Source organism: Pelmatolapia mariae, linkage group LG22 (genome assembly GCF_036321145.2).
Source record: "Pelmatolapia mariae isolate MD_Pm_ZW linkage group LG22, Pm_UMD_F_2, whole genome shotgun sequence".
NCBI lineage: Eukaryota > Metazoa > Chordata > Actinopteri > Cichliformes > Cichlidae > Pelmatolapia > Pelmatolapia mariae.
Window position 1 is genome coordinate 29,146,929 of NC_086245.2, and position 12,085 is coordinate 29,159,013.

At 38.9% G+C, this 12,085-nt stretch overlaps 1 protein-coding gene across 2 annotated transcripts in view; it reads left to right on the forward strand.

The window, feature by feature from the left end:
* The window catches only part of khdrbs3 (KH domain containing, RNA binding, signal transduction associated 3), a 134,360-nt gene that overhangs the window by 61,917 nt on the left and 60,358 nt on the right, over nucleotides 1-12,085 (forward strand). For both annotated transcript variants that reach the window (XR_010573698.1, XM_065471286.1), the window contains exon 2: nucleotides 2,803-2,921. Coding sequence is in view for 1 of the 2 variants with exons in the window: in XM_065471286.1 (XP_065327358.1) it covers nucleotides 2,803-2,921 (119 nt within the window). In the remaining variant the exon portion in view is untranslated. The remainder of the gene's footprint in view (nucleotides 1-2,802; nucleotides 2,922-12,085) is intronic.

Below are 12,085 nucleotides of genomic sequence, written 5' to 3' on the forward strand. Positions count from 1 at the left end.
CTGTGGCGTTTTTACTTGATAAGCAAATGTGTCATCCATTACACCATGGAGCCTCTAATTTGTATTACACAAACAAATGTCATAATTCAATTTAAGTAATAAATTTATTGTTGACAGATTATGATCAGTGAGATTTACCAAACAAACCAAGCATGTTATGGTCAATTCAGTGACTTCAAGCCCAAATCATCACACCAGCATTCTGGATAGTTGGTTTGATGTGATAGTGCTTATATGCTGTGTCTGGGTTTTTACCAAATGTGGTGATGTGTACTATGGCCAAACATTGGTCTCGTCTTGTAAGCAGAAGTCTTGCGATTTGTTCAGATGCTTTGCTGGAGCCTTGCTCCAGGCATCATTTCCAAACAAGCTGTACTTGTTCAGCCTTCTTCTAATTGTACCGTCTGCAACTTTAACATTTAACATTGTAACTGAGGACTTCAGAGCCAGACATTTAGATCTCTTGTTTCTTTATCACCGAATGGTCTGAGTTTGGGGTAAATTTACTGGGACGGCTGCTCCTGGCATGATTGTGGTATTGTGTTAACATACACCTGCCAAAGCTTCTGCTTTCATAGAGGTGCTCATTCTTTTGAGCAATTTCAATATGCAAAAATATTTAGGAGCTAAAGGAGCGCCCCCTTTTTGACTCACCCTTCACGCTGCAGCTTTCTCTGCCAGAATGAGAAAGGTGGATGGCTGCTGTCACCCTGCAGCGAAGTTTACAAGAAATGATATGATTAGAAGATTGTGGCAGACTGAACAGTTTTCCTGCATACAGACAGCTTTCATTTGAGTTTCTTCTGCATTCATTTGCACTCTCACAACAAAACAAAGCAACAGTGGATAAGAGCAGGTGAAGAAATTGCTTTTCTTCACGTGACTGGAAACCTTTATTGGCATTTTAATGCGTAAATACAGACTGCAAGGAAACAGTAGAAAGGACTAGTTAGTGAGGGTTTAATTTCATTCAGACTCACAGGTGAAGTTATTAGTGGAAACAGTCACCACCTGAAAAAATCAGGTACATTCAGCTGCTCCCTCACCACAAGGAGTTACGCTGCATGTTCAATTAGACAGAGGTTTATACCAGATGCCCTTTCCTACTGGAAACAAACCAGCAACCTTTGGCTTAGCAAGTGTGCAAGAAGTAACAAGAAACAAGGATACACAATGGAAAACACAAAATAGCAAGAGAAATTATGAATACCAATAAAAGAACAAAAGCCAGAAAGCAGAAAGAATAATAGAATAATAATATATCAGTGGGAAATAATTATAAGCAGGCAATAAAAAAGAAAATTAAGATAAAGATCACATATAATAAAAGCACATGAAAAAATAAGTCTGTAAAAAATGTGTTTTCCGAAGTAATTTAAAGTAGGTCAGTACTTAAAACTGACTCAGAACATACTGTACTGCTGTCACTGGTTCAGTTGTGTTTATTTTGTTCTCCCCCTGAAGGGAGGGGGTATGTAATCGGTGCTGTCTGTCTTTTTTTACCAGTCTAGCACCCACAGTTTTCAAGATATCATTTTCACATTTTGTGTGATGGTGGAAACCAATAACAGCTCGAGCTGATTTAATTTTGGTGAAAATCGGGTCAAGGTCAAAACTTTATATTACCCACAATTTTTATGGATCTTAGTCAAACGTCACAACAATATACTAGGTCTTGGGGGACATGAGTACCTAGGTTGGTTAAGCATTTGACCTTTACCTTCATTGTTAGCGCCCAAGGTCAAAGTTGACCTTGAAAAAAAATTCAAGAAACCTTGGGGAGAGCTGTAAAACACATTTTATCAAACGCACTCTATGGCAGCCCTATGGCATCACAATGATGCCATAAATGTTCACAAAATCACACATTGCATAAATATATCTCTAAATCTCAAGTTTTTACAGCTTCTGAAAGACACAGATTTCAGCCAATTCTGCTTAATCACATGAGTAAACATAATAAAATACCGTTTTAGTATGCAAGGCTTCGAGGTAATAGGGTCAGGGGTTTAGTTTCCATTGGATCATCTCCAACTTTTAAAACAGTTTTTTTGTTTGAGCTCGTTAAAACATTATTTTTTCAGAACAACACTAAATGACTTCTCAGTGACACAAAAAGATTTAATATACTGCACTAGATTTCCATATTCTTTCATTTATGCCCAATGTGGTTGCAGTGTGGAATTTTATAGTTTACAGTTTTATAGTTATAGCTTTTACTGTGTATTAGAAAAGTTGGAGAAAATCATGAAAAACACTCTCATGTCCTTTAAACAAAGCTTTACCTGTAAAATTGTTTGAGGTTCTTGCAGAGGAGAAAAAACCTAAATATTTGCTTTTTAGTAACAATTTACTCTGTGTTTGTGTGTTTTGTAAATGTGCTGTAGCTGGGTTTTGAACAAAAGACACAATCCTAATGTGTCCAATTGAAAAACTTTAAGGAGCCTTTTGACATTTTCTCAGCAATTTGAGAAGCAGCATTCACTTGAGGTTGAACAGTTCAGGATATTGAAGAAAAAGCTTTTACCAAAAGCGAGTTTGGTATTCATTACTGTGTGACACAAGTAGCCAGTGTAGCAGTTTCCAGGCATTATGACAGGCAAGGCTAACCGCTATTGCATACTCATGTACTCTCATCTTGTTCTTGTACTGAAAACAGTGCATCCCAAAATAAAAGAAACTTCAATTATTCTTTCAATGAAGATATGTATTTTTCTGCACTAGTACTTCTCTGCTGCTCCAGACCTGTAAGTTCATGCTTTTCAACACAGGCTCATCTTTTTTTTTCTTGCTTCTTTCCAGAGATTGAAAAAATTCAGAAAGACGAGGGGAAGGAGGAGGAGAAGTTCATCGATGTCGTCATCAACAAGAACATGAAACTGGGCCAGAAAGTTTTAATACCAGTCAAGCAGTTTCCTAAAGTAAGTGCTATGGTATCACCACCAGAGACTTCTCCAAGAATGTGATGTGCACAGATAGAGAATTTTAGATTGCGTTATTTATAGATAATGAAGTCAACTACAGTGGCTCTACTTTTGATTTAAATTCCTTCCAACAGCCACTTGACACTTTTTGTTGATGCTTTATGTTATTAGATGTAGCATATCCGGTAGATGGTGTTCAGGCAGAGAGTCGGATGACAGAACTGGGGTAGGACGATGTTAGGGAGGTTACTTTCTGTCTAAAGAACTGTTTAAGCTTTTGAAATGTATAACTTTAATTTTAATTGTTCCTCTCTCCAGCACCAAACTCTCCTTTGTGTTGACCTTGGTCATTGACGCTGTGATGCCTCTGTATATTAATTTGTCAACGAATAACCTCGCAGTGGATTTCATTTTATTGAATGTCAAACGATTCCTTGTGATACATGGGAGATTCTGGGTCTTTTACAAGCTCTAGAAGCTGTTTTTCTCATGACAATTTATCGCTTGTATGGGGAGAGCGTGATTGCAATGTGGCCCATAAGTCACAAATATAGAGTCCAGGACGGTCGGCTTCACAATGACCTCCATGTAAAGCCGTTTTGAGCGATAATACTGTTGGCACATTTGAGAGCACTTCAGCCTCACCCGCTAGCAGGAGCCTTCATCGACAGCTACATTTACTGGAGCCACAAGCTCGATGCGTGACAGGGATTTCCCACTGGGAGCGCGATGAGGAGGCTTGGTGTAAAAGTGAGAGGGCTGCTCCTAGTTGGGGGACATCACTCAAGTTTTCATCTCAGCCCCCACGGGAAGGATAGCGGCAACCTTCAGTATACCACTGGAGAGGACAAAGCTGAACCAACAAACCTCTAGGTTTGGTTTCATCAATCTCAACACCAGACTCAGAGTGACATTTCAGCATATAAACATCAGCGATACACCATGCTTTATTATTGTTATTATTTCACACGTAGCACTTAGTTTGTATTTGTGAAAGACTGTAGATCAAACAGGAGTTAACACTTTATGTACTTTTTAATGAAATATTATAAACTAGAGATTTTTACAAAAAAATGCAAAAAAAATGGTCCCTCATAACATCTTTTTAAAACTTTAAAAATCTGTTTGCTCCATCTTTTCTTTCTTTAATTTTTATTTAATGAATTTGTCTGAGGCTTAAAAGGGATTTTATATATTTTTAAGGACTGAATCCCCTGCTGAACCTTGACAAACTATAGATAGATGCATTTTGTGAATTGTATAGGCATACACCAGGAATTCAAATAGAGTCAAATCTAATTTATCAATACGTACTGTATGTTACATTAATGCAGTCTCCATAGTTGTATTCTATAGATATTAATGCATGTAATGCTAACATTTTGCTAGCTAAAGCCTTTGAGACATTGCAGCTGTTTAAAGCACATTTCATGTTCATTCATGTTTTTAAAAATCTGTTGAAATAATAGTCAAATGAACTCAAAGTGTTTAAAAAGTAAAACCACATTTAGTTTAGATTTCCATATAAAAGTTTTTGTCTGTACTGTGGAAAGACGATACATTCGTCACCAGGTAAGGTGAAGATGCACTCTGTTGTAAACCTCAAAGTAATTCTGCTAAATAAAATAATCTCAATTAGCGCTGCCTGTGTACGACATACATATGTGTGTAATGTTATCTGAGACTGATCTGAGTCTCCCAGGTTCACAGCTAAACAGATTTGCTTTGACAACTTTGATAAGTAGAGCCACTAATATGCTGTTTAGAGCTCCTACAAGCCACCGGAGGAAGACAAATTCAATTTGTTCTATCTGACAGGTAGCAGTGGCAAGAGTGATCGGTCTGACTTGAATGGCTTTTCTCCTGAGCTGCGAGCATCACCTTTTGGCTTCTGGCATTGAAGTGGCACTGCCATTTTCCAAATGGCCATTTAGGAGCATGTGCAGAGAGCTTAAATCCATCGTCTGCAAACACAGCTTTTTATCAAAATGAAGCAGGCAAGGACACCATGGAGCAAATTCTAGGCTAAGATAGAGCCGTGTGTCAGCAGTGATTTTTAATACCCAACACTGATGAATTATTTAGAATTTCTAAAATACTGGAAAGAATGACGCTTACAAAGGGATCCACTATGTGGTGTGGGGTGTTGTGAACATGGCAGTACTGTTAAGTTAGCTGTCTTTTACATTTTTAGCAAAAGATTTAATCGAACCCTTGTCGACATAAATCACTATGACACATAATGTCACGCCTACCCAGGAACTAAAAATATTCTACCTTTTGAACGTCGATGCGCTATCAGAGCTCATCTGTACCCTTCTTGGTTCTGTAGGCCTTCTCCTAGAAAGCTCTCTTTTGGCACAAAGCACCACAGGTCATTAGTGAGGCGTAAGGAGTCCCACCGGTTTATTTCCAGTTCAGACTGTGGCGTTTCTCTGTGCTGGGAGCTGTGATTTATCCTTCTGCTGTCGCTCCTGTCCTGCTGTCCTCAGCACAATCACTCGGCACTGGCTCTCTGTGCGCACACCTTTCGCCAGACTTGCAGTAATACATTCAGCAAATGATGAAAAGAGCTCAGATGTGCCCACCACCACTCCCGCCCCCTTCAAGTTAAGCATGATTAATCAGACATCCTTTCTCTTCCTGTGTCCCCTATTCTTTCTAATCATCCACATTTTTTTGGTTTCGGATAACAAGCTGGGCCAAGATGCAACAATTAACTTTTTTTTTTTTTTCGGCAGGGAGGGGTCTGTGTATTTGCATCTATTTATTTTTCATTCAAGTAACAGCACAACAGAACAGCAAGTGACAACCTGTGATTAAATACATCAGGTTTTTTTTGGTGATTACAGACACCAGCAGCACAATCCTCTCACACAGTCTAATGACATAAGTCATATAATCCCTCCTGATAACGGAAGCATTAGCCAAACCTCAAAGCATCAATCACACTGGAAGTCAGACAGTTTTTGATATCTGATAAACAGCAGGGATTACAGCTATTTGCTCAGTATAGACTTATATATGTGGAGTACGGTCCATATGAGGAGATGTGTGCAGATGTACCGACTGCCTCGTGATGTGTTCAAATAACGGGATTAAGACTTCTCTGTGACATTTACTGGCTTTAATCAAACCGGTACAAAGCAAATCTGCATGATCCCTGTTTAAACAGTCACAAACTTAAAATAGCTCCAAATACATGCCATTACATCATGTCACTATATTGTTTGTAACATTAGTGTAACATGACTGGATTAAGCTGCTACATAGCCATGGGGCAAAAATGAGCTGCTCTGCTCCTCTTTAAAGATCTCGTCCTGCCACACTTTTACATTAAAACAGGTTTACTGTGGGGTTATATGATGAAGGCAACACAATTTAGGAATGTGCATGCACCACTTGAGCACAGCTGGCTTTAAACTAGCTTTAAGAAACATAGGCATTGCTTGTCAATATTGAACACATCATGGCAGAAGCTTTTTGCTTTTGTTTTTTTGAAAACCCAGAATGCACCCTGAAAATGATTTCATCTGAAAGTTTTCAGAGAACATACATGCAAAACTGTTTACTGGTATTATAATATCCTCTACTGGCAAGTGAAGTATTGTTTGCCCATTTTTTATTCTTGAGACCTATTAGAATAGCTTTATTAGCATGTTTATTTTATTAGCACTTACAAATTATTCCTCTTTATATTTTTCATCTTGGTGCAGCACTTTAGTTCATTCACTGTCTAATACAAGCTGCTTTAGCTCAAGGGCCACCCTCCTGCTAACTCATTACTTCTTCTTCTTCTGAAGTGAGTGGTTTCTGACATTGTTAAGGCCCGATTACAGGACAAAACGTCTACGTAGGCATCAGATTATACATATATATATATATATATATATATATATATATATATATATATTAGGGGTGCAACGATACACAAAATTCACGGTTCGGTTCGGTTCGATACTTTGGTGTCACGGTTCGATATTTTTTCGATACAAAAAAATGTTCATGCTTTTTTAATTTGTCATTTATTAAAATTATAAATATATATTTTAACTCAAAAGTACAGTTTTTAAATTTAATGTTGCTGAAACGACAAAGTAATAAAAAAATAAATATCTCATGGAGAAATCCCTCATCTTTGGAAAAGAGAGGTTATTACAGAGAAATGGCTCTTTCCAAAATAAAAGCTATACTATACGCTTCTTCTGGGGTATATTCTCAGCAGCATATTAAACATATCAGGTCCCCATAAGGAGAATCATGTGCTAACGGCTGTCTAAATGACTCGGGTAAAGTTTGTAGCATGCGTGCTTGTTGTTTTTGTCTGCTTCCACTTGTCTTTGCACTAGGATGATGTTGGAGTAAATGTGCAGTCATATTCATTGTGTTCCCACTAGTGCTGTCAGCGTTAATCTGAAATGACATTAACGCCACAACACGGCAAATCTCCGTTAACGAGCTACCGCGGATTGCCCCGTGCGTGGGGCTGGACGGCGTCAACACGTTAACGAGCAAACTGCGCTAACGCAGTAGTTCCCACCCATGTAATTGAGCATTGCGTGGCACATCCGACATACTGTTTTACTTTTGTCCATGATGCGCTTACCTTCAGGGTCATACTTCACATGAAGACCAAAATAGTTCCAAAGGCCAGATCTGAATTAGGGTGGGGGAGGTTCAATTTGCCATGCTGCAATGAGCTAAGCTTCTGTCTTGCTAGCTTGCACTGCGCTCAGTGGATCTGCGCTCGACAGTGCAGCCTAGGCGGAGTAGTCGAACGCAGATCCACAGCATCGTCAGAAGAAAAGTTGATAAAATAAATTGAAAATTTTGTATTGTTCGATACACATGCGTACCGAACCGAAAGCACTGTATCGAACGGTTCAATATCGATACGAGTATCGTTGCACCCCTAATATATATATATAAATATGATATGAACTCATCATTAAGGATAGAGGGGAGGTCACAAAACCCTCTAAACTCCCCCAAATGTCCAGAGAATAAATGAGGTGATATGTGTCAGTATTCTTCTGATTTCCCTCTAACTAGCTAACTTAGCTAGTTAGAGCTCTCAAGCTAACTAGTTAGCTAGTTAGCTTGAGTACCAAACACTACTTCTTGACTCCTTCAGTGATACGTATAACCATGGCTTTATTAGCTGGAGTGCTACATTTTTATTTATCAGTGAACCTGATCTTTGCAGCAGTTTTTTAAAGAATAGTATAGAAATGTAAAAATACTTGGACAATCATTCATTTCTTTTATATTTTACTGAAAAACGGGAAATAGGTGCAACAATTTTTTGAAACACTGCAAACATAAATACAATTACAGCTTAGAAGGCAATTAACAGAGTTTGTGCAATTCTAACAAGTATGAAAGTCAATATTTGATATAATGTTGAGGTCCACTGAGATTTGCACAGTACTCTATAATTACTCATATTTAGCTACCCAACTTGAGTTCCTTTTGAAGCTAACTACATAATGTGTTTTAGTGGTACTGTATATATTATATCATAAAAAATGACCAAAGTGAAGTGTTACCACAGAACCTGGAGAGGTTTGCCAATTCGCCACACCTTATGCTTTTAGCTGTGTTAGTGTTAATCTTCAGTACCCATGCTTGGCCTCAAACTTGACCAATTATTTTTGGAAACTAAATGCTTTGGCATTTAAAGCCATTTTTATATAAATGCCTGAGGCCCTAAATATCTTTTCCCCCATCACTGTCTGCCATTTCTAACCCTTTCTGCAGCTCCTTCATTAAACTATGGCTCTGCACTCATAGAAAGTGCAACAAAACCCTCCAAAAAACAGAGAATATTGTTTCCAGGTACCCCCTCTAAAATGATGATCAAAAGAACTATTTCAGAAATTGATTTTCTGCTGATGAGCCTCATGTATTCTGTTTTTGTGCTTTTTTTGTTTGTTGCAACAAAAAGATCCAATTCAGTGATTGGATACAAAATGCAACGTTAATTTGTCTAATTAGTGTAACGTGGTCTTAAAGAGGATGCTGGTGGAGGGATTTCTTCAGGTGTAGACTGTGTGGTTAGCGCAGACTAATGAGACAGTGTGTAGGATCTGAATTCAAACGAAGAGCACCCTGACACGTTTCTCTTTGAGTAGATTGTGTCTCTCTTTAAACTGTCCTCTGTAGAAAACACTGTATCTAAATGAAGAAGGGCATTTGTCCTCTCAGCTCAGCAGAAAGCCAGCTTCTCTCTAATTGTGTCCCTTATTCCACTGAGCCTCAATTGCTCTGCCAGCAGAGTAAATTTATGTCTGCATTCATTTCTGTTTCACAGCCCATCTGATTTTCTCTCCCTGTAAATTAGCTTCTTTTTGCTTTCTGCCTGATGCCCATGTATGCACATTTGATAGGGCTTCTACACTACACTTGTACACGGTATACACAGCAACACTTTGTTCCTGATCAGAAAATACTCTTTTCTGCTTGTTCAAGCGTTTTTACCCATCGGTGGGTACACACAGTTGGTAGCCAGAGGACTGAGATATCTACACAAACATCCCGGACGTCGTGTCCGATACACAACCTGTCAGAAGGAAGGAAAGGGTGCATAAAAGCTTTGGTAACGCGCAAAGATGTCAGCTGTGTGATCTGGCTCTGCAAATCATTGTTCAGGAGACGGCACAGCTCAGTGATCAAAGCTCTATCCAGGTGGAAATGATGGATGCTCAGGACATCGGTTAAACTCAGCACATTTACAACATTTCCTGACACCCTCTGTTTGCCCTGGTGCCGCTGTCTGCTTTCATCATCCTTTTGTAAACTCGATTCCTTTCGAGGGGGCGCGCGCTTTGTTTGCGTAGATAATTTTGAATTGAATATTCTTCACCTGACAATTCATTTTGTCATAGTTTTTGTGATGATTGATGCTTGTAGAATAGAACAGAATAATCCTTTAATTGTCCCACGAGGGGAAATTTGGGTGTAACAGCAGCAAGAAAGACACATATACAAACAAACAGTACACACGACAGAGAACAGAAACATACACAATTTTTACATATTGACATCAAGGACAATGGTAGTTGGAATTCTTAGTGCTTCTTACTTTTCACATGACTCTTATGTTCCCCCTTCTGTGTGTATAACTGTTGTTAGAGTATATTCTTGGTTTACCTCCTGCTTTGCTTTGAAGTTCAGTTCCTCATGTCCCTGTGGTTTTTACTTTCCTCTGTTATTGTTTTACAGTACCAGTGCCTCATTATCACGCTCATTGGCATTGAAATTAATGCTTGGTGGTGTGGCCAAAAATGAGTACTTGTGTATTTTTGAAGTATTTGGTCACCCGTTAGACGACAGCAGAATCACTCTCATTTCTTAAAAACTTCTATTGAACAGTCACCGCTCCTCTCTCAGTCACAAATTTCTGAGCATCTCTTCTCCTCATCCTCCGTCTGTCTTTACGCTTCTTGAATCTAGCAACAGAGTCCTCCCCAGCTGTTAACAGACTTTTATGCTACCTAGGTAGCTAAGATTACCCAGAAGCCTGTGCGCCTGCACTTTTGTAACTATGGCACATCTTAGTGTTAAAAATAGTCTCTGTCACAATTGTCTCATTGTGTTCCATTATGTTTGCCCTGCAGTTAGGATGATATTATTTGTTGTTATCTATTATTATTGGTCAAACAGTATTGATGTGTATGCAGCACACCGCCCAACAGTAACTGAAATGTTTCAGGTGATGTCAGACGGGGACAAACTGAGTAAGTGTTGGAGTCCACACACACTAATGTGAAGGTTTAGGTGTTTGGTACATAGTCATTATTGAAGAGTCGTGATATATTTTAGGAGTTGACTCGTCCCCATTCACGAGCGCAGGCTTGGCCATTGAGGGATGATATTTACTTTAAGTGTACGATCACATCCAGGCACAGGACTCGCTGTAATTACAAAAGCTGGAGGAACACACTGTATCTGAGAGCGGCTGGATTTCAGCCTGGCCGGGATAAAAACCCAGCAGTCAGTTACTGCATTAGAGCGAATCACTAAAGCTTGCCTCTCAAATCCTTCACCCAGGAATTGGCAGGAGCTTCCTAATAAGCACTCGCTTTCAGAACAAAAGGCAGGAGAGATATAGGTGAGGTGTAGAACAAAACTGGCTGTTTTTTTTAACCTCCTGCTCGCTAATTGATGACCTAGATAGTGGAAGAAGACAGCTGTATAACTCACTGTTAAAGGGAAAACATAGGGAGGAGGAGGAGGAAGGCATCGTTCCCCTTTTGTCTCTCTGACCATCTTCAGCTGCTGGTGAAATTGTGTTGAGGTTCTCTGACTTTGATAGGTGTCTGTGCACAACACTGGAGTTGGCAATGTGTAGCATTTGTGTTTTTACGCTTGAAAAGCAGTGACCTTGTGAAGTGATGTAGCTGGAGAAGCCTTCGATGGCCCAGAGATGCTACACTGAAACATTTATATTCAAATATACCAATCTTTGAGAGAATGTCATCAACTGACAAGGTGAAGCTCATGAGGAGATGTTCTTATGCCTTCGTCACCTGCAAAATTAACAATAAATAAAACTGGCTCTCCAGGTTTGTTAATAAAAACTGCACTTATAGGATATAGAGAGTCATTTCTTCCTTTATATGCTGCCTGTTGGGTTTTTTGGCTAGCTCATTCACATCAAAATCATCTCTCCCAATAAAATATATCTATTTTTCAGGGGGGTTTTTCTCTTGCTGTTATCCTATTTTATGTTGAGGGAAAGTTCTTCACGTGGTTGTCTGTTTTTTTTTCTTCCCTTGTTGTTTGGAGTTCACCTATGCCTTAGTGTCCCTGTCTGTGGTGTGTGTCTTATATTCCCCCTCAGTCTTTTCTTTGGTACATTGCACTTATTACTCAGTATTTCCTGCTTTCTTGTCCTACTGGCTTTCTGCATTGGTTGTTAGAAGTTGTTTTTGGTTTTTGTTAAGTACACAATTTCAGTGTTCAGTTCAAGATTCAAGCTCGCTTTTTTCCAACCTGGCAGTCTGCATTGTGTCGAATATTGGTAACAAATTGTAATGTAACATAAAATAATATAAAATCACTTTGAAATAAGGTTATTGTAGTTAACTGAACTAAGAAGCTAAGAAATAAAACCTGAAAAACATTTTTAGTCACTGAGAAATATAAAGTTGTTTCGA